This window comes from Vulpes vulpes, chromosome 3, assembly GCF_048418805.1.
Source record: "Vulpes vulpes isolate BD-2025 chromosome 3, VulVul3, whole genome shotgun sequence".
NCBI lineage: Eukaryota > Metazoa > Chordata > Mammalia > Carnivora > Canidae > Vulpes > Vulpes vulpes.
The window spans coordinates 73,390,636-73,417,512 of NC_132782.1; the positions used below are offsets into that span (position 1 = coordinate 73,390,636).

General features: G+C 43.0%; 1 protein-coding gene across 4 annotated transcripts in view; it reads left to right on the forward strand.

The window, feature by feature from the left end:
• The window catches only part of TRIO (trio Rho guanine nucleotide exchange factor), a 356,945-nt gene that overhangs the window by 154,052 nt on the left and 176,016 nt on the right, over positions 1-26,877 (forward strand). For all 4 annotated transcript variants that reach the window (XR_012000490.1, XM_072752731.1, XM_072752732.1 and 1 more), the window contains 3 exons: positions 717-848; positions 11,412-11,642; positions 22,392-22,514. Coding sequence is in view for 3 of the 4 variants with exons in the window: in XM_072752731.1 (XP_072608832.1) it covers positions 717-848; positions 11,412-11,642; positions 22,392-22,514 (486 nt within the window). In the remaining variant the exon portion in view is untranslated. The remainder of the gene's footprint in view (positions 1-716; positions 849-11,411; positions 11,643-22,391; positions 22,515-26,877) is intronic.

Sequence of the window (26,877 nt, forward strand, 5' to 3'; positions counted from 1 at the left end):
GCCTGCCAGTGATTTCTCTGCTATTGATGGATCCTGGGGCTGCGGGGGTGGCAGTGGAGAAAACTGAGGGGAGGTTGGATGGCAGTTCTCAGCCCAGACTACAGCTGAGACTCTTCCCTTTTTGTCTGCATGCAAAGTGAAAAAGACCTCTGAGTGAGTGTGCCACCTCCCTCATCCTTCCCGGAGGCTCAGTGGGCACAGCTGAAGAGTTTGGGTAGCCTTCATTTGGTCTTTTTGGAAAAATGGGCCTGCTGCTCTTCCTGTGTTCAGGTAAAGGATTTCAGACACTAGGGCTTCCATCAGCACGTCTGTGTTAGAGGAAAGCAGGAAGGCTGGAGTAGCCACCTGGCTGAGGCCTGGGCGCAGCACGCTTGCACCCAGCGGTTCGGAGGAGGGCTGCGGAGTGAACTGGGAGGCCCAAACCGGAATGCCAGATGGCTTCTGCACACAGACTGCTAGCCATGAGCCTGTCACCAGGGGCCGTCATCCAGACTTCCGCGAGGACTTGAGCTCAGATGGAATCCAGCAGTGGCTCGCGTTAGTGTGAGGGCTCACGTAGTGCCGTCTGAGGTGGACACTCAGCCCCACTGCATTCTTAGGCTCTCTCTCAACTACTGTAATTGCAAAACCACATTAAAAAAAAATAATCTACTTCTCAGTACAAATTGCCATTGATAGAAATTATCCCCCCCCCCCCCTTTTTTTAATCTTCCAAGTATATGAGCAACGTGGATTCGTGGTGTAAAGCCTGTGGTGAGGTAGACCTTCCCTCGGAGCTGCAGGATCTGGAGGACGCCATTCACCACCACCAGGGAATATATGAGCACATCACTCTTGCTTATTCCGAGGTGAGTGGGCACTTCACTCTAGATGCAAAGAGAAAGTCGTAGACTTCCTGTTACACTGCAATTTTGTTGTGACTTTTAAAGTATGTGTGCTAGGATGACGGGTGGGGCTTGTGTAATACAGGGTGGTGAGCCTTGAGCGAATCTCCTGGCCCTCTGACCTCTGTGGATCTCCTCCAGAGTGCTTATGTTTTTTCATCTGCTAGAATAAGTGAAATTTCAACATTCTGATCTTGCAAGTACTTAGGAAATACATATTTTTGCATGCTATTCAGTCTAGCTGAACTCAATTTTCCTGAATGAAGCTTTCTAGAAAGGAGGGAAACTTGATACTGCCTCATGTTTTGGATCAAAAAGCATACACTATTTTGTTTTTAAGATTTATGTATTTATTTGAGAGAGAGCATACAAGTGGGAGGGGCAGAAAAAGAGGAGAGAATCTCAAGCAGACTTCCCACTGAGTGTGGGGCCCATGTGCGGTTCAGTCTCACAACCCTGAGATCATGACCTGAGCCGAAACCAAGAGTCAGACACTCAACTGACTGAGCCACTCAGGTGCACAAAAACACACACTGTTTGAAGCTACTGGCTGTTTTAGAAATCCAAGTATTGTATTTTCCTTATTACTTTAAGGTAAATTATTTATTTATTATATCTCTGTCTTATTTATTGCCCCCTTTTTCTGGGCCACATTTTAAAAATTTGATTTATTATTATTAGAGGGAGAGACAGACACACACGCTCATGTGCATGAGAGGGAGGGAAAGAATCTTAAGTAGGCTCCATCCCACCACCCTGAGATCATGACCTGAGCCTAAATCAAGTGTTGGATGCTTAATGGACTGAGCCACCCAAGTGCCCTTGGCACAGGCCTTTTTTTGAGGAGTTTATGTGATCACTTACTTAATGTTCACAACTCTGGGGCACATGTCTTTGTTGGTCGTGCTGTTAAAATGAGGAGACCGAGGCTCCGAGATGAGATGACTTGTGCCAGGTCAGCCACTGGAGGAGATGGAGCAGACACGTGAACCCAGGCAAGCTGGTTGCATGCTCTCAGCCACCATCCTGCTGCCCCTGGGTGCTCTCACGTGTTAGTGAGTGCAGAGAGCTTGAGCTGTGTCTCCCTCATCCGCGCCGTGGTCATCAGGCCAGTCTGCCTTTGTGATACTGGTTAAATTCCCAGAGGGGGGTGGGGGTGCATGCCTGTTTTCAGCAAGGTTTCCCCCACTCTCCTTTCATTGTTGGCGTCTACAGTTGTGTATGTGGTGATGAAAGATCACCAGAGACTGGAGTAAGAAATAGTACAAAACCCCTGGCAGAGGGCAGGGCACAGAGTGGATGCTCAGTATATCCACATCTTCCTTGATTGGAACTACGAAAACACTTGTCAGAGTCAAAGGGAAGAAATTGGTGGCTTGCTTTTCAGTCTGGCACTTCCTGCTTCACCAAGCAGCTACCACTCTCCTGTCCTTGGGCCCGGGCCTCCAGATCCTTTGGTGTCTTTGGGCGAATGGAACGGATATGTGGATGTGTGCAAGGCCACATGCCCTGCATGTGATCACCTTGTGCCCTCCTGCCCTGAAGGTTGAAATCTACATGATTGTTCTCTGGACACCTTTTTATCCAACAAGATCCCCCTCCCCCCTTTTTTTTCAGCACTGTTTTATTTTGTCCATGGAGTGTTACAGAAGTCCACTTTGTATTCTTAATTTTGCACCCAATATATTTTTAGCTAATTTGGTTATCTGGTTTATTTAGGACCTATATAAGTATTAGTGACAGTGTTTTTAATTTGTTTATTATTTAATTTTTAGAGGGGGTTGGGAGAGAGAAGGGAGAACAAAAAATCTGAAGGAGGCTTCACGCCCAGTGTTGAGCTGCAAGTGGGGCTGATCTCACCTCCCTGAGGTCATGACGCGAGCTGAAATCAAGGGTTGGATGCTCACCCGACCAAGCCAGCCAGGTGCCTAGTGATAGCCTTTTAATAGTAAAAGTGAAAGTTGGACAGATCTGTAATTTTTTCATCACATTAGTTCATGAGGATTATTGTGAGTTCCAAAAAACATTAAGTCCTTTCTCCCTAGAGTACCATCTCTAGGCATTGTCTGACTTTGACCTGTAATAAAGAAAGTGAGTGATATTGTCTACCGTGTAAGTAGGCCTTCACTCATCTACTTACTAATGATTTTCTTGGGAGCTGCATTTTGGTTACCGGATAGGTTCCAGACCTCTTTGGGGTTGAATAGCTCGCTCACAAGGTGATCAGCAGCAGCTTGGCCACAGACTTTGCTGACACAACTTTTGTCCGAGTCAGCCTGACCTGACCAGTGGCATCCTCTGCTACAATGACCAGTTCATTCTGCCTCTTGCCTTTGCACTTCTAGTCAAGAACAGAATCTGTAGAAATGGGGCATCTTGACATGGAAACTTAACCTGTGGTGCAGTTTCATTAAATTTTATATTGCTACTAAAGTCTTAAATAGTTTGATGGCAAGTAAACTGCTTTTCAGGCTAAGGGCTTAAACCACAATTTTTTAGCCTAAAAACATGTTGTGACTGAGCTATAAACTTAAGGAAAACAGTAACCTAACAGTGAAATGAACAGGAAAGACTTTCAGTAGAACAGAACAAACTTTTTTTCCTTTTTAATTAAAGTTTGAAATGGTTTCAGACTATAGAAGAGTGTTAGAATAGTGCAGAGAGCTCCCACATTTCCCAGGTTTTCACATTTTTCCACATTTGCTCTCCCCGCCCCCTGCTCTGTCTCTGCAGTTAGTGAACCAGCTGTGCTACAGCACAGCCATCCTGCCCCCAGACCCAGCCCTAATTCCCATAGATCTCACTATGCCTGGCCCGGGGCCCTGTCCAGCAGCATGCGTTACACTCAGTGGACACATCTCTTCAGCTTCCTTCACAGTGGAACATCCTTTAGTCTTCAGGACAGTGAGAGAGAATATAGCTCATTCTCTAGGATGACCCTCAATCCCTGCCCATCCATCCAATTTTCCTCCTGTGCTGTTAAAAACTGAGTATCACAGCAGGGTCGCAGGATGCTGACCCCTCCCGCCATTGGTGAAGTTGGTGTCTGCAAGGTTTCTCCAGTGAAAAGTCACCATTAAAAAAGTTTGGTTTTGAGCATTTTGTGGGAGATGGTTTTTGCCCCAATCAGCTACCCTTGTGATGGCTGGCTTGTGGCCAGTAGTCCTGCTCTATTTATTACGTGGTTTGCTACTGTGAGGAAGAACTTTATTTTCTCTCTTTCCTATTTATTCATTATTTCAGTATGTATTTATGGTATATACAACTCCAATACTCTGTTTTGATGCTTAAACTGTCCATAGTTAGCCAGCAGAAGCCCCTTTTTTGTGTGCGGTTTTCTTTTGTTTGTTTGTTTTTATTTTTGTTTTAATGTCCTCATCATTATCTGAGCACTCCTTACTTTCTTGTGTAACGTTCCCAGGCACATTTTGTACTTTTCCTGCCTCATCCCTGGGATCAGCCATCTCACCGAGGAGTTCAGTTACTTCTGTGGTGTGGTATTTAGACACTAAGATGGGGGGCACAGAAGAGTGCTTGTTTGCTTGTGGGGTGTCAGTGCTTCTAGGCCCTCAAGGCAGATAGTCAGGAAACCTTTGTAGGCAGCTGTGTACCTGTCCACCCACCCACCTACCCATGCACGCATCCACACCCACCTGAAACTGCTGCTGTGTCACCCTGTGTCTGTTTTAAACATCCACATGTCCATACTGGTGCTTCCATTTCTAATCCAATTAGGGCTCTTTCCAGCTTTTCCCTTTCTGTATTTACAAATCCTTCTCAGATGACAAGAAGCCTGGTGGCTCCTCTTATCCTCAGATCTATTAACTGTTCAATGAGTGAATTTTCTCAATCTGCTGAGTCTCCTAGCCACTTTGGCTTCTCTGTGTGCTTCTCTCCCCCACTCCCGGATCCTTAGAAAGCCCGTCAGGGGACACCTGTGCTTGCGCCCCCACCCTCACTGCCTCAGACCCTAGGCACCGTTTCCTCTTTGCCAGGAGGGGCGGGGAAGGAAGATGGGAAGGGAAGGCCTGCTTTTGATTTCAAAGTGATTTTTCCTTTCCTGAATTAGTGGTTTTCTAACTTTGGTGTGCTGGTTAGAGCAGCTGCTCATGCTCTACCCTAGAGATCGAGAATCTCTATCCATTTTTAATGAACGTCCTTACTGATCTGATGACTCTGCTGCAGAGGCTTCACCGAGCACATACTGGGAGCTAGTCCTTACCCTGTTTGAAAGGGTTGTGATCTGCCTAGGAGGCATTCCTCCCAGGGCTGTGAACCACTGCTGGGGCACGGGGTCCATGAGGAATAGGGACATGTGAGAATGGGGCTTGTTCATCCTTTCTCACTTTCCCTTCTTCTTCCCATACTTTTTTTCTTTAAACAGTGCCTGCAGTTTCTTGTCTCTGATGACACAAATTTGCTGTGGAAAATCTTCTAGCATTTTTTTTCCAAGACACAAACACCTGCTTTTCAGTGTTTTAATTAGACCCATCCTGTGGTGTTTCTATTTGTGATTTAGCAGCAGGAGCATACATGTGCCTTGTAAACACACACTTGCTGCAGCTTGCCACGTTTGGGGCTTATATTGTCTGTTGTAGTTGATCAGAGGAGAGTGAAGCAATAGACATGTCTGGGGTAAGCTATACTTTAAGAAACAGCATGTAGCATACTCATTTTTTACATTTTATTTTTAAGTAAGCAAACTCATCAACTACTTCTCCATAAACTAAATTCATACAGATGACTTTTATCTCAGCATGCCCATGTTGTTATGCAAACCTAAACACTGAATGAATTGTGCAGTGAGCATCCATGCACCTGCTGAAGTCTTCGCATGGGTAGCCATTCTTGGGGAAGGAGGAAGGGAGATGGCACGTTGGCTTTGGCTGCTCTGATTTGCTGTGATATCAAGGTTTCATTTCTGTAATAGTTTCTCCATTAAGCAAGTGTGCTGACATGATGCACACTTCAATGGGGCCTCATGGAAATTATCGGTTTGCTGCCTGTGAAGCCGATTGGCTTCCTCTTTTAAGGGACTATATATGTGGGTGATGGCATGATTAGTGTTAACAGCATATGAGAAAAACAGCTGAATGAGTCACGTTGATCGTAAACTTATAAAATCCTGCGTCTTTGGTATATGGGGAAGCTCTGAGACCTTGCTCTAGAGGAGCTTCTATAAGGCGGTTGTTCCAAAGCCTCGTTAAGTATCGCAGCATTGCTGTTGATAGGCAGGGTGTGGAGTGGGTGTTTGGCACAGCATCTGAGGTGACAGATCCTGGAGCAGTCTCTCCCTGCCCTCAGGACTTGAAGCCTTGCAAGGGCTTAAAGTATAAAGCAGTACATGGGGGCACCTGGCTGGCTCAGTTGGTAGAGCATGCAACTTTTGGTCTCAAGGTAATGAGTTCAAACCCCACATTGGGTGTAAAGCTTACTTTAAAAAATAGGTAAATAAAAATGGATTATTTTGAAATGCAAAAAAAAAAAAAGTATAAAGCAGTACAAAATGTCAAGTCCAACTGGAATCTGCAGAACATCCACGTTCTCTCATAGATCTGACTTAGTTCACCGGGATGCTCCAGCAGCTTCCTGTTTTCATCTTATTTTGGTTCTTCCTTTCTGATGATCCTCTGTAGGGGTAGGTATCAGAGAGTCAAACGTGGTTAGATTGATCTGGTTTTGAGTAAGAAGCCTGATAGCTGAAAGCCCTAGAAACCTGCCTTTAGAGGACCATTCTAAGAACTTTGCCTGGGGAAAGAACCACCATCATCAGCAGGGAGCCAAAAAATCTGAAGTCAAGAACGTTGCCTTTTCTCTCTCAGGTGCCTCCCTGATGCATGGGAAAATGCTTCTGCCAGTACAGGACTTTCAGGTCATTCGCCTCTGTTATTGGTAGGAGCTTCTTAGCGTAGCCATCTTACAAGTTTAACCTCTTGGTTCAGGGAGGAAGTGTACCTGTTTGGACAAGGACCATTGACCAGAGTGACAGGACATGCGGACCCATTGTCACTCTTTCCTGCTTTATTAGAACTTTGACTTCAGAATCATTTCAGCAGGAGTTGGAAAGGATAGTGGTGGCTGTGAAGCCATTCCCAGGCTTAACCTGAAGGTGCGTGCTCAGCAGGCCGTGGCAAGCCCCAAGCCCTGCAAAAAAAAAAAAATCAAAACAAATTGTGTTGGTTTGAGCTGATACTTTTCTTCACTATGTGCTAAGTGTCATCATTTCTGGTCATGCCTTTATATATCTTCTCTACTTTGCTTGTTTGGGTTATATCTGGGAAATAACATTTCATAGCACTTTGAGATCTACACCACCACATTTGGACTTAATTGACATATTGTAGGTCACGTGTGGTCTTTGGGTTGTGATTTTTGCAGCCACAAGCAATAATCTCCAGCTACTGTTCCCTTTCCTTAGATCAGAGGAACCTTCTTTGTGTACATGAAGAAGATTCCTGATGGAATCAGGTTAGGTCTAACCTGTTTTATGGGAAATGTAGAGTGCAAGTATCAGAAATAAGAATAGGGAAGTCTCTGTGAGCTGTGGTAGAACACAGGAATCCAGATCTTACCAGTCTTATAAATCTTATGTCCAGTTTGATTAAAAGTAAATATTCAGGGAATCCGGTGGTGGCTCAGTTGGTTAAGCATCTGCCTTTGGCTCAAATCACGATTTCTCAGGATTATGGGATCAAGCCCCATGTCAGGTTCCTTGCTCAGCAGAGAGTGTGCTTGTGCGTCTCCCTCTGCCCCACCCCTCACTCATGCTTGCTCTTTCTCTCTCTCGAATAAATAAATAAAATAATAAAAAAATAAAAGTAAGTATTCAAGAACCAGATCGTTATTCTAGATTTTTAACAGTTAAGAATTTTCAGGGGATCCCTGGGTGGCTTAGTGGTTTAGCGCTGCCTTCAGCCCAGGGAGTGATCCTGAAGTCCCGGGATTGAGTCCCATGTCAGGCTCCTGCATGGGGCCTGCTTCTCCCTCTGCCTGTGTCTCTGCCTTTCTCTCTCTCTCTCTCTCTCTCTCTCTCTCTCTGTATCTCTCATGAATAAATAAATAAAATCTTAAAAAAAAAAGAATTTTCATTTTTCCTAACTGGTTTAGTTATTAGAACATATTAGTTAATACATTTATAGAACATTAGTCTTTGTAAAATGTAATTTGCTCTGTGAAGACCCTGAGCACTGTATTCCAAGAAAAACAAAGAGCAGAACCTGAAAAAAATGAGCCAGTTTGATATTTTTCAAAAATTACAGAAGTCCTGCTTTTTGATAATAAAGGTTGATTTTCTTTTTTGCAACTATTGTCCCTTTGTGGGACAGGATTTGACTGCCTGAGAGCTAAAAAAAATTTTTTTTTAGACAAAACACATAACTTCAATAAATTAATTCACCTGGTTCTGTGGTTAAGAAACTACATCACATACTGTAAACATAGGCTATTTGTTTCAGTAAACTATATAGTAATATTTGGGCAGCTCTGTACTTTTAAGTGTCTTTCATTATTTCTCTTATGGTTATTCTATACCATTTAAAAATTTTTATTTCTATGCAATAGAATGGTAGCCTTCATAAATTTGTAGAATATATTTTTTTTCTACTTAATACTCTACTTATGAAGACAGTCATTTTGCTGAAAGTCACTGAAATAGAAATGATATTCTTTATGTGCTTGAATATCTCGTCTTTTAAATTGACAAATCTACAAAAGCTACACTGAGGGGCACCTGGGTGGCTCAATTGGTTAAGCGTCTGCCCAGGTCATGATCCCGGGATCCTGGGATAGAGCCCTGTGTGGGGCTCCCAGCTCAGCGGGGAGCCTTCTTCTCCCTCCTTGCCTCTGCCCACCCCAGTGTTCTGTCTTGCATGCACTTGCTCTTTCTCTCTCAAATAAACAAAATCTTATTAAAAAATTAAAATAAAAGCTGCACTGAAATAGAATTGTTTCCAAAACGAGACTGTGCTGTCTGGTCTCCGTGGCTGTAAGAGATGTTCTCTTGCCTGGAATCTTCCCCACCACTTCTGTTGCCACAGTGTCTTCCACTGACAAAATTTGCTTTCTGTCAGTGTAGAAATCCCAAGGCTGGCAGTGCAGGGCTGGTGCAGTAGCTCTGTTAGTAAGAGATCTCTGGATCCTTTTGTCTTTTGCCTCTTTTAGGAGGTAGGCTGCCATCCTTAAGGCTGCCTCAAGGTTAGTATTAGTTGCCAAAGCTCCAGCCATCTCCACCAAGTTCTTGGCAGCAGGGAAGAGAAAGAAGCAAGGGGGGCAGGAGATGACCATATTCTACTTCCTAAACGTCTTTCCTGGAAGCCCCCTCAACATTTTTTTACTTCTGTACATTGGCCACTCCTTTTGGAAGTGAGGTTGGAAAATGCAGTTTTATAACCAGGGAATTGCCACCGCTGGCTGTTGTTGGGGTTTGGCTGTCAAAGAGGGGCCAGGGGACACCGAGGAGGTAACTATCAGTTTCTGCCATACTCTGATCTCTAGCCTTCTAACACATATTCACTAAATCACATGCTCTCTACATTTCTTGACTTCTGTTTATTATAAGGAGTAAAACTTAGAGAAAATATTTATAAGAATTCTTGCTAAGTTCTGTAGAATGTGGAATGTGTGGCTTGGGGCACTGATTTTCAGTCGGGAAGCTGCACCCCCAATGATTAACAAAACATTTTCTGTGATGCGTACTAGAATAAAATGTATGAATGATCTATCTTCACAGAAATTTATATGTGTACATGTATGTAAATCATATACTACTATATAGGTTAGAGACGAAGGTGATTTATAATAAAATATGTTCCTATAAATGCCTAAGTATGTGCAAATAGATGAAAAAAAATTAGATATTCAGATTTTTATCTGTGTTGGCTATAGGTAAAAAAGTATTGCGAATACAGCAAATGCAGACTAGACATGTGTTCTATTGGGACACCAATACAGAGAATGTTAGTATTGTGCTGTTGCTTTGAAATGCTAAGCAGCTCTTATAAAATTCCAAAGGAAACCAGGCACTGCTTTGCCTTGATTAACATGGTAAATTCATTCCTGGAAAAATTGGTAATATGTTAGAGTAGGCAAAAAAAAAAAAAAAAAAGAAGAACCACCTTCATCTGTATGTTAGAGCCTAGCTCAGATGATTGAGCAGGATAGGTGGTCATTTTGGGGTCTCTCCTGCTTTTCTGGATCCTCCTCAATGAGTTCCTGCCCAATTCCATTGCAGAGCCTCCCTCTCCAAAGTCATTGTGTTGAAAATGCCACCTGAGATTCAGTGGCTCCTGGGGGTGACTCCCTGCTTTACAAGAGTTAGGTTTTCACCATTTTTGTTTTTACATCTTCCTGATACTAAGTGGGTTAGTTGGCTCTTTGTTACCTGCTGTCCTTGGTGGTTTCTGCTCAAGTTTTGCTAATTTAACGTGTTGGATCAGTTTTAATCAAATCTGTTCCATTCCAGCACAACTTTAAAGTTGTGAGAGCATGGAAGGAAATTCCACAGGCTTCTGCCTGCAGGGGTTTTCTGCATGGGTCTGTCCCAATCACCTCTTTCTCTCTCTCTCTCTCTTTTTTTTTTTTCTTTCTCTTTCTCTCTCTCCTGTGGGTTTGCCTTGTTCTGTTCTCAAGACTCTCAGTTGCTCCTCTTTTCAGTAGAATACCTGTGAGGCTTTCAGATTCAGAAGTATCTGAGCACAGAGATCATGGCGCTGAAGACTTTTTCCGAAGACTCGCTACCTTTATTGTCTGATGTGGTAGTATTTTTTCCTACTGCATCTGGCAGAGTCATTTATAAATCTTAAGATTCACTTACATTTGAAAAATACGTAATGTTTTTCTTTCCATATTCCACTCTTACCTTTGCTTACTTATTTAGCTGGTCTGAATGCTTTCATTTCATTATAATTTGGTAGTTAGCTGCCATAGTATAGAAATAATATTGAAGTCTCTTAAAAAATGATGGCACTTTAATTAAAATTTCTTTAAGTTCATGAATCAAGTAAAACAATAATTTTTTATTATTGGAAGTAGAAATGCTCTCCAGCTACATCAGAAAGTTTAAGGACATATTCTTTGCCAAGGGCTCCATATTGATTATTTATTTAACTGAGGTTTCAAGACTCAACGTTAAAATTTTGTTCCACTGTGATTATTTAATTCTAACATAATGTCTCAAGAGAAAATTATTACATTTAAATTTTAATTTGCAGATGCCCCAGCAATGCAGTTATATCAACTGACATATGCCACTTACGGCAAAATACTGTCTTTATGCATTAGGAACGGCCTCTACTATAATGTGTGAAAATGAACATCCTTTCATTTTAACCCCTGTGTTTTACCACGTTTGGTCCTATGGCTTTGTTTTAAATTTTATTTTGTTCTTGATAAAACATTGAGTAAAACTACAGTTCCTATGTGGCGTAAGTGTGTGTGAGTGTGTCACACATGCACCCAGGCATGGAGCTGGGATCGCAGCCTGGGCGAAGCTGCAGACCCTGGGTAACCGACCCTCTGTCTTATCGGAAGGTGAGCCAGGATGGGAAGTCACTCCTCGACAAGCTCCAGCGGCCTTTGACTCCTGGCAGCTCCGACTCCCTCACGGCCTCTGCCAACTACTCCAAGGCTGTGCACCACGTCCTTGATGTCATCCATGAGGTGCTGCACCACCAGCGACAGCTTGAGAACATCTGGCAGCACCGCAAGGTCCGGCTCCACCAGCGGCTGCAGCTGTGTGTGTTTCAGCAAGACGTTCAGCAGGTCGGTGTTGGGGCCCGCTTTCCCGCGGGGATGGACTTGGGGGTGTTGGTGCTCACAGGTTGAGTGGCTGAGGAGGCCAGGGGAGATGGAAGGACACCGCACACACAGCTGCTTTGCTTTTCGTGAGTGCCTGCAGTGTTGAGAATTGCACTCAGGCACCGTCGGCCCAGCTCACGTCCGCAGAGCTGGTGAGGCGGTGCAGGGAGGGCCTCAGCTGGAGGCTCTGACGTGTGTTCTTGAAACAGGTCGTCCCCAGTTACCTATACCCATGAGACTGATGCGGGAGGTGCTTCTACCCCTTGTCTACAATTTAGCATTTGCATGTCCTCTGCTGACTGAAGCAGTCAGCCAGCCGTGAGTAGAGTAGAGAGTACCGTCCCTGGTGCTTAGCATTTATTAGTCTAGTTAACAAAAGTGCAGTTTTATGACTGTTAATTTCTAAGCAGTTTTCATCTTTTTTTGTTATTGTTGTTAGAAATAAGAGTAAGCCTAGTTTCCATGCTGTTTATGCCCCTATTACGGAGTAATAAAGATCAGCCTGCTGCCAGGGTTTGGAGGACTAAGGCTGAGGTAGCATATAAAACATGATATAGCTTTAGTGATAGGCAAGATAATAGTTGTGTCCTTGCCCCAAAGTGGAGGGAAACAAGGGTGTGGACGAGGTGTGGACACTGGGGCTGAGGGGATTCTGGGGTCTGTATGCAAGAAGTCTGTGGCATCCAAAGGAGTTGGCGTGCTGTCACAGCGTAGGTCTGGAAGAAAACCTCTGTCCTTCCCTGAGCACCTGAGAGCCCCAGAACAGGGCAGGAGTCAATGTCAGGGAGTTATTTGTGAGAAATGAGGTGCTATAGTTGAAAGCATGAATATTAGCTTCTCCTAATTGTCTAAAAACTTTCACAAATCATAAAATCTTAAGTTTCAATGTAATTATTAAAGAATTTTCCCACTCACCTCTCTGTCCTTTGGATCAAGTATTCATCACACATCCATGGACTTGTGTCTAAAGCAGCAGCAAAGCCTCTTCTTACGCCATCACCCCAGCTCTGATGGCTCCATGGGGCACCAGGCACGTGAGAATAATCCACCAGACAGTTTATGGCAGGGGGAGGCACCTTTTGGGATAGGTGGAGGAGTCTAGCCATCTAATTTGGCACCAAGTACTTAATGCCCTTGAGTTTGAAAACAATAAACATTAGATTTTGTATGTAGAAAGGTAATTATGATAATTATGACCCCAGTTCTTTAAGCTAGATTTTTTCCCCCCTCAAGCATCAGTAGGTTGGGTTGGATGTGAGCAGGAGAAAGTGTCTTGCAATACACATAATGCATATATGGCCCTATTAGCATTCCATAGAAAATAGATAATTGCTCTTTATGGGAAATGTTCTTTTGATTAAATGATCTGGAATGGTCTGGCTTGTTATGCAAACAGGAAATTGCTGTGTAGACTTGACTTGTAGAGCAAGAAGTGAAGTTGTTAAGATTAAGCAAAGCAAGCACTTTACCTCGAAGGAGTCCGTCGGATGTCAGAACCAAAAACGTGTTTCTGAAAGCCAAGCAATTATAACACGTGGAAATTTTTGCTGTATTGAGTATAGACAAGGAGAGGTAAACTGAGAATAAATGGGAAAAAAATAGTAGTCCTTTAGAAAACATTGTTAGCAGATGGTAAATTTGTAAGATGAACACAAAATCCACAAAAATATAAGTCAACTAGATACCACAAGTGGTTAAGTGGTTTTTCCTTGATTGTTTTGAGTGATGAGACAGCATCTGTAAATACCGCTGGAAAAAAAAGAAAAGCAACCACCTGCACAATAGGTGTGGAATGATGACATTTTTTATGGAAACAACCCTGCAGAAAAGTACATACTTGTCTTTGGAAAAATCTTTGAAAGAATAGAAGCCAGAGTATCAGCAGCATGTTCTCAAGGAAGGGCAGGGGACAGTGGGAGGGTGGCATGAGGAGTTTGATCTTTGAAACATGAATGATTTCAGTTTAGTGTTTGATTTTTTTTTTTTTTTAAACAAGCAAAGGGAATTTTGTAGTTTCTATACCGAGGGTGTTTCAGATACCCAGCTGCCAAGGTGGAGAGGCAGGTGCTACCATTGCATGGCCCCTTACCTCTTGTCCAAATCCAAGGCTGGAGGAGTGTGGTGAAATGACTTACTCAGATGTGTGTGCTACCTGCTAGCGAGCAGAGACCTTTGTCATTGTTAGCTGAAAAATAAAATAATACCACATTTCTTGATGATCTAGTAATAGACATACTCCCATTACCTTATGTTCACTGTTAGAGTAACCCTCAGTGGATGTTTGGTTGTGTTACTGCTGAGCAGTAGTCTTCAGCTTAGAGCAAGCTTAAGTTTGCTCTAACATCACTTCTGCTGCACTTGTTCAGGTGGAGTGATACTTGTGGAAGTAGCCCGTAGTGCTTTGATCTCAAACTCCATTTCCTACTCACTGGTTCAGTCTGCCTGCCTCTCAGATTGGTGTTAACTAAAGTTAACTCCAACACGTTGGCCAAGGTGGAAGGACCCCCAGAATGCTGCTTTCCTGAAGTAGGCTGCCCTCCCCAAAGAAGCATAGGAGTCCTCAAGGGCTGGAGGCCCCTGGGCTCCAGCTTCCTGTCCTGCCAGCTCACATATCCTGCAGTCTTGTATTCCATCTGCTTTGGGGGAAGAGATTCATCCATTTCCCACCCTTCTAACTCCCACTGTTGGCTTTCAGCTCCTTCTGAGCCTGGTTACTAAGATAACCCTCACTGTCCAGTCTCTCCCTATGTTCACAAAAGGTTAATAAAGCTGGCTCTAACCTACCAGGAAGATGAGCACCAGCCTCCATCGGCCCCCAGTTTCCCGATCCCTAACCAAACACTTACCCTCCAGTACTCCCTAATCCCAATGGAGAAGCTCCCAGAAAAGATGGCAATCCTCTAACCATTCTTATCACCAGCCACAACCAAAACTGCGAGCATGGTAATGTAAACAGAAGAGAATGCTAAATAGCTAGAGCTCTATAAGGATTCTGGTGATTGGGACAAGAAAAACCAACCCTCCTAACTGAAATTAATGAGCAAAGGACAATCAGGTTCAGAAACCTTCATTTAAATGCTAGGTCTACTGTAAGTGATGCCAACCAAGAACTCCTGAGTCAAGCATTACGATGAGATGGCTTTTAGTAGCATAAGGACAGCAGCCTAGGACCCAAGGCAAACCTATAAAATAGCTTTTCTATGCACCTGACACCTCTTCCTTTGCCTTCTGGTAGATCCTGACTTCAGAACCCTGCTACATTTCAGACTCTCATTTTACATTCAAGTGGGAAAAATCTTTACTAGAGACCTTACCACATCTGCAAAATCCCCAAGCACTGAAATGATTCCTTCCTTCCTCAGCCACTCCTAATTCTCCAACATCAAGCAAAGCTTCTGTCCCTTTGAGCAGATCTCCCAGTTAGATCACTTGTTTCCAGTGAGGCCAACTCGCCTCCACTCCAGCATAAATGAAGATACATGTAACCCAAAAGAATCTTTAATAAGCAAAATTGGGTCATTTCTTTTTTCTTTTCTTTTTTTTAAGATTTCATTTATTTATTCATGAGAGACACAGAGAGAGGCAGAGACGTAAGCAGAGGGAGAAGCAGCTCTCCACAGGGAACCCAATACAGGACATGATCCTGTGCTCTGAGCCAAAGGCAGATGCTCAACCACTGAGCCACCCAGGTGCCAAATTGGGTCATTCCTTAAATTTCTTCATCTACTCGTCCATTCACTCATTCAGCAAATACTGAACTGAGTCCCAGACACTTGGGAAATACCAGTGACTAAAATACAGATTGCTGCCCCATGGTCCTCACACTTCTGCTCTCCAAGACTCCCCCTTGACATGCACAGGCATCCATAGTAGGACTTTCCCGGTCTCCTCAACTGGAGTCTCACTCCCTCCAATTCACTCAGCACTGCCACCAGGGCAAGCTTCCTAACACATGTAGGATCACGCCATCCACCCCTCACTGCCTCACTGCCCATTAAGTCAAAATGCACACCACACAGGCAGTGCATGGCATGAACTCTGTAGTGAGGTGGGGGAAAGCATGAGCTCAACAGGTTGGCTGTGAAGGTAAGAGAGCAAAGAAACATTCATGTTAGAAAGCTCACAAGGCAGTGAACTGAGCCAGGTGCCACACATGTGTTCCTCACTTAAGCCTCACAGCTACTCACAGGTCGCTCCAGGCCCTGGCACCAATTTACAGCACTCAGTCAAGGTCCATCGTGTCTCTTCAGTGGCATCCCATAGCTTACAGAACCAAGTAGCAAGCTTTCATCACGAGGTCACCTCTCCACCACCTGCCCTTCTGTGTCTCCAGCTCATCACTGCAGTTCCTGTGGCCCAATCCTTTATCTACCGACTTTTCTACCCATCCTTCAAAATCAGCTCAAGCCCTACCACTCCCGTGAAGATGTCCATGGCACCCTGGCAATTGTTATTCGTGCCTCTATTACAGGACTCTTCATTTTCCCTGTATACCAGACCCTTGATATTTGAGATTGATACAGACAAAGCATTATGTAACCCCTGCATTTGCACAAATCATTAGAGCACAGATAGTATAATCACCCTTAAAAACGCATGTGTAAGGTAGGCAGATGACAAAGATGAGAGTGGCTGGCTATACTTACTCCCTCAGTCCAGCTAACACCTTCATAGACATGACTCACATTCATGCCCTGGCAAAATTATACCTGACAATAAGTCAAAGACATTAAACACTAAATCTGAGTATATTATACCATTTATTAGACTATCAAATGATCTGCTTTTACAAGATTACAGTTCCTCAAGAAAAGGAGATGTGTATAACACAATTACCTCGGTATCTCTGAGGGTCACACAGATAAGTAAGAGGTTTTGAAAAAAAGAATGAAATGTGAATGAGAAGAATCCAAAGGAAACCGGATTTGTTTGCTGATGTTGCTTAATTGCTCATTCTTTGTTATATTCGTTAAACTAATGATGTTGCTTAATCACTCATTATTATATTCATTAAAATACCATTGATTTGATAAGAAAGCTCTGATCTAAATGATTGTTTCAAGAGCACCTATTTAAAAATGGCACTGGGAAAAAAAATGAAAAAGACAGCCCTGGAAACACAGTATGCCTGTTTCTAGATTGGCATCTCCAGTGATTTAAATGAAAACCAACAGTGGTCAAACAAGGAAGTAACTCAGTGAAACTGGATTCATTTTGGTTTTATAGGGAATGTAGAATGGGCAGGGAGGAAATTAATTTTTGCCACTGGAAAAATCTGATTTTATATTAAAAAAAAAACCTAGTTAGAATATTTTAGCATTACCTTGGTTTTTCCTCGCTTGGTGTGTTTGTGTTTTATCAACTGAAAAAATGTAACTTAGAAGGAGTTCCTATTATTATGACAAAAAACATTTATTCACTGACTATGTGTCTTTAAAATGGTACCTGGAATTCACAGGTATTTGGATACTTTTCCCAGATACTCTTTGAATCTGGAGTTCCCAGTAAAACCAGACTGGCTTTGTGTGTTCTCAGTTGTTTAAGTCTGAGATCTTATCTAGTTTGTACAAATAGCCAACCTAGAGCTGGGACTCTAATTTTAGAAATATTTTTACAGCATGCATATAATATCTACAAGCCATGATGTAATGTAATGATGAGCTAGAGTGTGAGTTTAGGGCTGGGAAGACCTGCACATGAATCTCTTTTCTTGATCTTCTTTCTTGGGCAAATCACTTCTCTTCCCGGAGCCTCCATTTCTTGTCAAATAGGGACAGTAATCAGAGTTCACTTTCTCTTTTGTAACCCTTGGCGATGGGTGTGTTGAGGGGTTAAGGGTTTTTCAAACTTTAGGAAGATGACAGAGTGCATATGCTGTGTGATACAGGACACTCTAGTGGGGCCTGGGCCGTCGGCCACACTCTAAAGGAAAACATGGAGCTTTCTGCAGCCAAATGCACAAGGACTCTACACTATACTAAGGGAGTCAGATCTTCTTGCCAATGAATTTTGGGGACCAAGTTTTGAAAAAAATATTTAGAATTTCAGAGCTGTTTCAGCTTTCTTGTGGATAAGAGATTATGGACCTGTGTATGTTGCCGTCCCAAGCATAGCATGGAGTAATCTTTCAATAGATGATGCTGCCTGCAGTGACGTGATACGTGATGATGTTAGAAGGCTATTCCAGGCAGTTTTGAAGGAAAAATGTCTTCACATAGGGCTTCAAATAGTCTATTGTTGAGACCCAGGTTTGTGAGAATTCATTTCCTCTGATGGAGGTGTAGTATTTATTCACAAATTCTTAAAGAAGCCATTACTAGAAACAGTGAGTGTTAGATTGTAGGGGTTTGTCACTGATTACACAGGTCATACAAGATGGCCAGAGCTCTCTCACGTGAGTTGGGGGAAAGACACCACCAGCTGGTTTCCACCGCCTTTAACTGAGAGTTTGTAGTGTTTACTGTTCGTTGTAACATAGTCACTTCATCAGAGATTGTTTGCCCAGGAGCCCCCAGCTGTTTGCAAACAATAACAGCTCTTTCCTTCCAGGCCTCATTGTGTCACCTGCATGGCACCTGAGCCAGCTCAAGAGGCAGGTAGACCAGAGGTTAAAAGAATGTACCCTCTGACCAGATTTTCTAGGTCTTTGTCCTCAGTATGGCTCTTCCACATGGAAGTTGAGGGGCCTTGGTCCTGTGTGTTCATCTGTGAAGTGGGAATATGCTGTGCCTCCCCTATCCCAGCTCATTGTGAGGATGGATGGCTCAGGGAACACATAGCCCAGGTTAGTACTTGGTGCAACAGCAGGTTCTCAGACAACAGTAGGATTATTAGGTAAGACATGAGCATAATCATACTTGGCCTCCTCATGATCTATTTTGTAATTGCAAATAGGGAGTTAAGCTAAACAATATGTGAGGTTTCCTGCACATCTGACATTTTGACTTAGATGCTGAGATGGTGTCTGTGCTGTGCCACCAACAGGTGGTTTGCTTTGGAGTGACTTGTTCTTGGGGCTGTTGCTGTGTCTAGACATTAGGGGGCACTGATTTACAGAGGAAGGAGCTCTCACATCCTCTGCACGGAGAGAGAGGTGGCATTGGGCCCCCACCGCTTGGCTCTTCTGCCCAGGAACCAGGTGGCCTTTTGTCTTTTACCCCCAGTTGGCAGCAGAGCAGCAAATCCTGTGCTAGCCTTGTTTCTGGGGTTGGGGGGCCACAAGACAAATGACAGCTACTGGCTACAGCTGAGGTTGGGGAAGCCACTGGCTGGGTTAGGTTGATGAAGCCTCTCATTTGCAAGCATTTTTATGTTTTAAATGGAAAAGGTTCTCCAGGGGTGCGCCTCGCAGCTCACAGGCGAGGTACAGGGTCCACCTCCCCCCTCCCCCCCACAAGCTGTCTTTGAAATGCTCTTTGGACACACCTACATTGATTCAGGATTCCTTGGCAATCTGGGAAGTGTTCACAGACTTGTAAAAGAAGCAAAAGCCTCATGGGGAATTTGGTTTTGAATATGAGCTGGATTTTATAATTGTCTACCACTGTTTTTTTTTTTTATTTTAAAGCACTTGGAGTTTGTACATTTTCTTTGAATTAAATTTGAATTTGAATTAAAAAATGTACATTTTTTTAAAGCACTTTGGAGTTTGTACATTTTCTTTGAATTAATTTCACGGTTGCTAGAAATTTATTCTCACTTGGTATTTACAATTCTGTCCAAAGGAACCACTAATAAAAGAAAAATTGTAACTCTGAGTTGTTGGCTCATAATAGCTTTAATTTCCAACGTATGCTTTTTTTTTTTTTTAAGATTTATTTATTTATTCATTCAGAGAGAGAGAGAGAGAGAGGCAGGCAGAGACACAGGCAGAGGGAGAAGAGAGAGAGAGAGAGAGAGGCAGGCAGAGACACAGGCAGAGGGAGAAGCAGGCCCCATGCAGGGAGCCCGATGTGGGACTGGATCCTGGGTCTCCAGAATCACACCCTGGGCTGCAGGCGGCGCTAAACCACTGCGCCACCGGGGCTGCCCTCAACGTATGCTTCTTGACTTTTTCTTAGGCTTAAAAAACCAATTTTTATTATTTTAAAAATAGTGTATTTTGTTTCCTCAGCCCTTTCTACCAAATAATGTTTGTTCACCTTTTACTTTTTGAAATTGTGTCCTTATTTCAAGTCTGTTTTGAATTAACAGTGATTACTAGGTTTGCTGCTTACCAATTTTTCCTTTAACAGTAAAGTTGAGGAAATACAGAATACTTTATAGTTAAAAAGAAAAGCCACTTAGCTATTCATAGAGATCTGATAGGCAGGTAGACTGTAGCATAGAGTCTTTTCAGGTTCTTTTGAAGTGTAAAATGGTTGATCTTTGTCTCCTGTGTGGTATTGGCCTCACGCCCAGAGGCACATTCCATTTAACTGTATCCATCTTTTGAGGTTGCAACTTCTTGAGGTTGTCAGTGGACATTTCTTAGGAGTGGAACAGGATCTATGTTTTATAATATGAATTAGGAGACTCATGTAAACAACTCAGCAGCTTTATGTGTGCCTTGACGTCTGGCATGAATGTAGCACTATTTACTAATGGTAGTGAAAACACATTTCCCACCTCACCCCCCATCTCAAGAAAGGGAATAATATACTAAGCACATTAATTAAAAAGCAATGAATGGGGCACCTGGCTGGCTCAGTCAGAGGAACCTGTGATTCTTGATCCTGGGGTCATGAGTTTGAGCTCCACATTGGGTGTAGAGAGTACTTAAGAAAATTAAACTGAAAAGCAATGGATAATTATAGCTTGTGACACCAAAGAGCTCAAAATTAGATAGAAGTCTGGCACAGGCTATGATTTATGGATGGGGGCGGTACACACATTGTATATCCATCACGCTGGTATTAACGGGTTTAGCATAGATCTCATAACTGTCACAATCACTGAGCACCTAGGAAGGTGCAGTCCAGGAGGGATGAAGAACTCGTCCAGGAATACGCAGCTAGACCCTGGGTATATAGCAGGGGCTAGGGATGGAGGGTGGACACGAGAGCCTTCAGGAGGACTGGGAGTGAAATGACTCATGGATTGGTGGTGTTGGCAAAGGAGGTTCAGAAATAAGTTATAGTAATAAGGTGGATGTGTGACTCTGGTTGAGCACCTGCTGCAAGGCTTAATCTCTGTGCCCCTGCCCCTCCCGAACTTCTGCTAATTCTGCAGGGTCTGTAAGAGGACCACCAGCAATTTATTCAGGTTTGCAAGCTATTTCATTTACATGTACTACTAAACCGTCTGCAGAAAGGGTCCTTGGTCAGACCTTTAGCTTCTGAAGGTCACTGGTTTGGAGCAATGGATGACAAGTCAGCTGTCCCTGGACAACTGGCTCTTAACAGCTGCCTCTTTTTCGTTTTCTTCTTCTTTTCTTTTTCTTCTTCTCTTTCTCTTTTTTCTTTTTTTTCTTCTTTCTCCTTTTTTTTCTTTTTTTGTTTTTTTTCTTTTCTTTTTTCTCTTTCTTTCTCTTTCTCTTTCTCTTTCTCTCTCTCTCTCTCTCTCTCTCTCTCTCTCTCTCTTTCTTTCTCTTTCTTTTTCTCTTTCTCTCTCTCTTTTTCTTTTACCACAGCTGATCTGTCTCTAGTGCAGGTAACAATGGGCAAGGGATCCTTTTCATAGCAATGAATCCCAAGTTAAGGCCCCTTTAATTTTGCCATTAGTGGACTGCTGTGAGGAGTCTGCTTCCAGGTTTTCCTCTAGACCCTTGTCCTGCCTGGCTGTCCCTGCTCTAGTGCCCTAGTTGGTTCTTCCCTCCGAGATTGTTTCAATCCATATACAGGGTTACCATAGTTACTAAATGCTAAACATGAGAGGTGGCCTTCAGCTGTACATTAACAAATGTATTCAAATATTTAAATACTTTGTACCTAAAGTTTTAGTTTTTAGAGAAGGATATCACTGACTTTTTTGCTGGTTATATTTTCCCCATCAGAAAGAGGCAAAGTGTACATTTGATGGTCGTGTAAACATTTTGCTGGATATTTTCGTTTTTTTGTGGTTTCTCAAGTATAAGAGCCAGTGAACTATTTGGTATCAACTCTGAACTTAGAAACAATAGACCACACTGACTAGCTTTTACTCCCTTTTTTTATGTGGTGGATGTCAACTTATGAGAACTTTTAAGTAATTAAATTCATAGAATGTTTAGCTTTCACAACAGCATCATAGTTTGCAGAATAAATTACCCTCAAAGACCAGGACAGAGGCATTTAAATGTTTTGTTTTCTTAGGTTTTATTTATGTTTTCAGCTTGTTCTAAAGAGGAAACAAAAGCATTAACTCTTAGTTAAACTGGAATTGCTTGAGTTGTGAAGTTTTGAGCTTTATAAAAATGTTGAGTTAATGGGTTGTCTGTGGCTTGGTAACCACTATCTTATCCAAAACCCACTCAGTTTTGGATGCTCTGTTGTGCATAAAGTGAGGTGAGACTTAATCATTATTGCAGGTAATGTTTATACAGAGACAGACTTAACACTTTTCCAGTACGAGCTCTTGAAACGCACGCTGGGGAGGCTGATCAGATGTGTAGACTAGTGTCCAGTTGCTTCCAGTTTTTTTCTTTCCTTCTTGTTTGTTACAGTTTTGACAACAAAATGTATCAGTGGGCAGCCCTAGCCTTTCAACAAGGAAGAACAATGTTTTTATGACACATAAACCTATATTTTATTGTAGGTGCTGGACTGGATTGAGAACCATGGAGAAGCATTTCTGAGCAAACATACAGGTGTGGGGAAATCTCTTCACCGGGCCAGAGCTTTGCAGAAACGTCATGAAGATTTTGAAGAAGTAGCACAGGTAAAACCGTGGCTTTCACTATTTTCTCCCATCAATACCCATGTGGTTGGTTTTGAATTAATTTTAACCACATCTGAGATAAGTGATCCTTGGCTAGATGTGTTTAAAGGTGATTCAGAGGAGGTAATGCTCAGATTTGAGAGTGAGGTTGTCCTTGCTTGCACAGACAGATGATTTCTTCTGTTGGCTGTGTCATAAAATAAGGTGTTCTTGATACAAAAAAAAAAAAAAAAAATGCCCTGGATGTTTTGCCTTATTTACTATACCCATGTCTGTTGACTAATTTGTGAGATTTCAACTTATAATCAGACAATAATGGTTCTTCTTGCATTTCTGTAATGATGGGCCAGCCTTTCTTGTCCCTTTCTAGTTCTTTTAAATGTGTGTGCTTAGAAACAGGATGCAGGGTGCATAGTGTGTTCAGGGCATGGGATTTGTGGAGTTGGTGCATTGGCTATAATGCTCACTAGCTGTGTCATTTGGAAAAGTCTTGTCATTTCTAAGATTAACTTTCTTTTCTGGAAAGTAGGCACAGTAAATTCTTGTAGAGAGGAACTCAGGTAAGTATGTGGCAGCATCATGTAAAGCACCCATGTAATGACCAGACCAGGTCATTTCTAAACATATTATTTGGTAAATGTGCTTTTTGTTTTGTGTTTTGAAAGAAAGTGGAGTGAAGCAGGGAGAAATTACAGTAATACAGCATTGTGTGTGCAAGTATCTATTCCATAGTATGTGGAAATTTTAAGGAAGGTAGGGGAAAAGTTACTTTAAAAACAAGTTGTCTGGTTAGGATGCATCCAAATACATTATGGTAAAACCTGAGGACCATCAAAAGACAAAGTCCTAAAAACAAGAAGAGAAATGACAAAACAACCCATGAGAAGGCCTATTAGAAAGACAGCTGACTTCTTGGGGCACTGGAGTGGTACAGTCAGTTGAGCATCAGACTCTTGGTTTCAGCTCAGGTCCTGATCTCGGGTCATGAGGTCGAGACCCCCATGTCGGGCTATGCGCTCAGTGGTGAGTCTGCTTGGGACTCACTCTCTCCCTCTGCCCTTCCCCGCCTCTCTCTCTCTCTCTCAAATAAAAAAATAAACATTTAGGGATGAAAAAAAAAAAGCCCACTTTTCACCAGGAACCAAATTCTGGAAGCTGGTAGAGTAATCTGAAGGTGAATTACCTCGAACCTGGAATTGCAGCTCCAGCTGAACTGTTGTTCAGTGATGAGGATAAAATGTAGATCGAGACAGAGTTTACTACTCAGATACTTACCAGAAGAACTAAAGCATGTAGTTTATTTTTTTAAAAGATTTCAGAGAAAGAGAAAGTGCACGTGCATGCGAGTGGGGGAAGGGGCAGAGGGAGAAGAATCCCAAGCAGACTCCCTACTAAGCGTGGAGCCCTACAGGGCTCAGGCTTGTGACCCTGAGATCATGGCCCTTGCTGAAAACAAGAGTAGGACACTCCACTGACTGCACCAGGTGCCCCAAAGCAAGAAGTTAAGAAGAACGGAAGCCCCCACTGTAATATGAATGCTGCAAGTACAGTGACATGTTTTGGTTTTGTTTTTTTTGTTTTTTTTTGCTTCTCTATCACTGACACCTAGAACAGTGCCTGGCATATTTAAGTGATGAGCTGATATTTATCATTTGATAAACTAATTCATTTGAATTAGTTAATAAAAAGGCAAGTATGAGAAGAAAGGACTGGGATCAAGAAAGAGCACAGAAATTGGTAAATATATCTGTAAATTCAAGGATTAACCATTTAAACCATAGGCAGTGGATTTGGAGGTAAAAACAGATGACACTAAAGTCCATGGGAGATGGAAGTGAGTTCTGAGGAGGAGGTATGCTTACCTGACACTTGTAAACTCAGGTGCACCTTAACACTTTAGAGTGACCACTTACAGTCTAGGGATAGAAGTGTCACTTCCTTGTAAGCATAGCAGGAAAAGAAATACAGAAATCTGGGCAAGTAAGAATTCGTGGAATTGTTAGTAGAAGCAAGAGAAACAAGGAAAACAAAAATAATGACAGATATCACAGAATAAGGTGTAGTAACTTGCTTATAAGTATCAGTAATTACAGTAAATGCAAAATAGATTTTACTGGTGAAGAGACTAAAGATTCTCTGATTATCTCTTAAAAATCATGCTATAACTTTCAGAGGGCACAGTTAAAACATAAATACCCAGGAAGGGTGAAACTATATGGCTTACTAGATTAAGATCCACCAGGCAGATATTAACAAAAATAAAACTGATTTAGGAATATTAACATTAAGCAAATAAGCTGGAGAATATAAAACATTAGAAATCAAGAGGTTCTTCCCTTATAAAAGGGGGAGTGTCAGTACATATCCACCAATGTGGTTCTTATTCTGTAAGTCAACATAGGCAGGACTAAACTGTAGGTGCATGTGGTGGGTTTTGCACAACAGAGGGTTCCGGTGCACACAGGTTTGGGAAATCGAATCTGGGACAGAGTTAGGGAATGACAAAACAGCCTGCACTTAAGTCTTATTCAGTCTTATTCAGTGAAAATGTCTTCTCTACATGTCTTCATTACATGTCTTCACATACAAAGGAAAACTCACAATCCTGGACTTTCTGGTTTCTTGATCTCAAGGAGCAGGAAAAGATTGTGTGTTCAGCAGCCTTATCCCAAGCAGGATGCATCTTTGGAGCATTTTTCTTGCTTGTGTGTTATGTATGGTGTCCCTACTTCATGCCTGTTGGAAAATAATTTTGTCTTTCTTTCATAGAAACAATGTGAAAAAGGTGCTCTTATCTCACCTTCAGTTTTTCCATGTGATAAGCTACTGCTGTGGCCGATGCGGTTTGGGGATGGATATGAAATTTGTGTCATATGAGCAAAGACTTCAGGCTCCAAATAAAGTAGGAGGCAGAGCTGCAAACAGTCAGGCTCTGGAGATAGAGGTTGCCCCCTCAAATAGCATGGTCAGCCATGACATAGGCTGGGCTGCCCTCACCCCTTCCCATGCCTTCCTGAGCTTGCTCCAATAGGGAGGAGAATGGTCTACTGAGTGTCCTCATGTGTCCAGCACCCCATCAACCTGTCTCCCTCTAGTTCCTATGGTTCCTTCCCTTCTGAATTAAGGAAATCTCTTTTATGGCTAATGCCTTATCTTTTCATGGTAATCTTATTTTCTCTGGTCTAAGCCAGCCATCAAAGCTGTCAACACAGGTTCCCAGAGGGTAGCAAGAGTGGGAAGACTTTCTTTGCAGGAAACATTTCTGCTTACAGGTTTATAGGGCAACCTGTGGGTTAACGCAGCACCCTGATCTGTGGTCTGCTCTTCACCCCTGGTTCAGAGAAAGGCAGATGCTTGTTTGCTCCTGCCTCTACCTATCCAGCTGAGTCCCAGTCCTTTCTTACCTCTGTTTTTTGACTCTAGGATTCTCTAAGGGGTGCTCAGCCCTTTTCCCCTTATACCCAAAGTGCTTAACCCCAGATCTGAGCTGTGCATCAAAAGAAGCCTTGAATACAAACACTTTGTTCACTTTGCAAACATCTGCACCCACTTTCCCTCTCTCTGGTTTTCGGATACCAGCCATGTGTCAGGCATTCTGATGGGCCCTGGGAGGGTAGACGACACAGGATGGGCAGGCAGTAGGCCAGACCGAGTCCTTCTGAGTAAGCATAGCCATCTGTTAGAGGGCTTTCCCTGGCAGTTGTTGATGTCTCAGCAAAGGCCTGCGGTTAGTAAAATTCCCCTTGGTGACAGGAAGATCTTAGAAGCCGTCATGGGGGGCATCAGACCACAAGTGGCCTGTGAGGCTGGAGGCTACCAAGCTCCGCCCCAAATGTGGCCACACCCCCACATGTGTCTCCACCCCCTGGCCCTCCCTTGGTCCTCCAGTTATGACCTCTATTCCTGGCATCTTCAGTTTCTCCCTCTCTTAGTTCTTTTCTTTCCATCCCTATGTATTTATAGGCCTTCCCCTCTCTTGAAGAATGTCATCTGATTCTTCTGTTTCTGAGCTACCTGTTGGCTGCAGAAGGCTGTTGTGCCACATAAAGTGCCTCTCATGGCCCGCTGCCTCCCGCAGTACAGCTTTCCTCGTCTCCGGTCACTTGGCACACAGCAGGCGTGCCACACCTGCCATGGCTCAGAGGAGGTGTTCAGCAGTCTGTTGTAGTTGACCGTGGACTGTCATCCGGCCAATTCCATAATCCCCTCATTGTGGAGTGAAAATCTCTGATCTTTCCTGTCCACAAATATGTAGTGACCACCTATTAGGTGCTAGGCTCCAAGGAGTTGGTAGGGGAGCTCTCGCGTGGCAACCTGTGTGCATGGAGACATTACAGATGCAGAGAACGCCCCATGAACCACT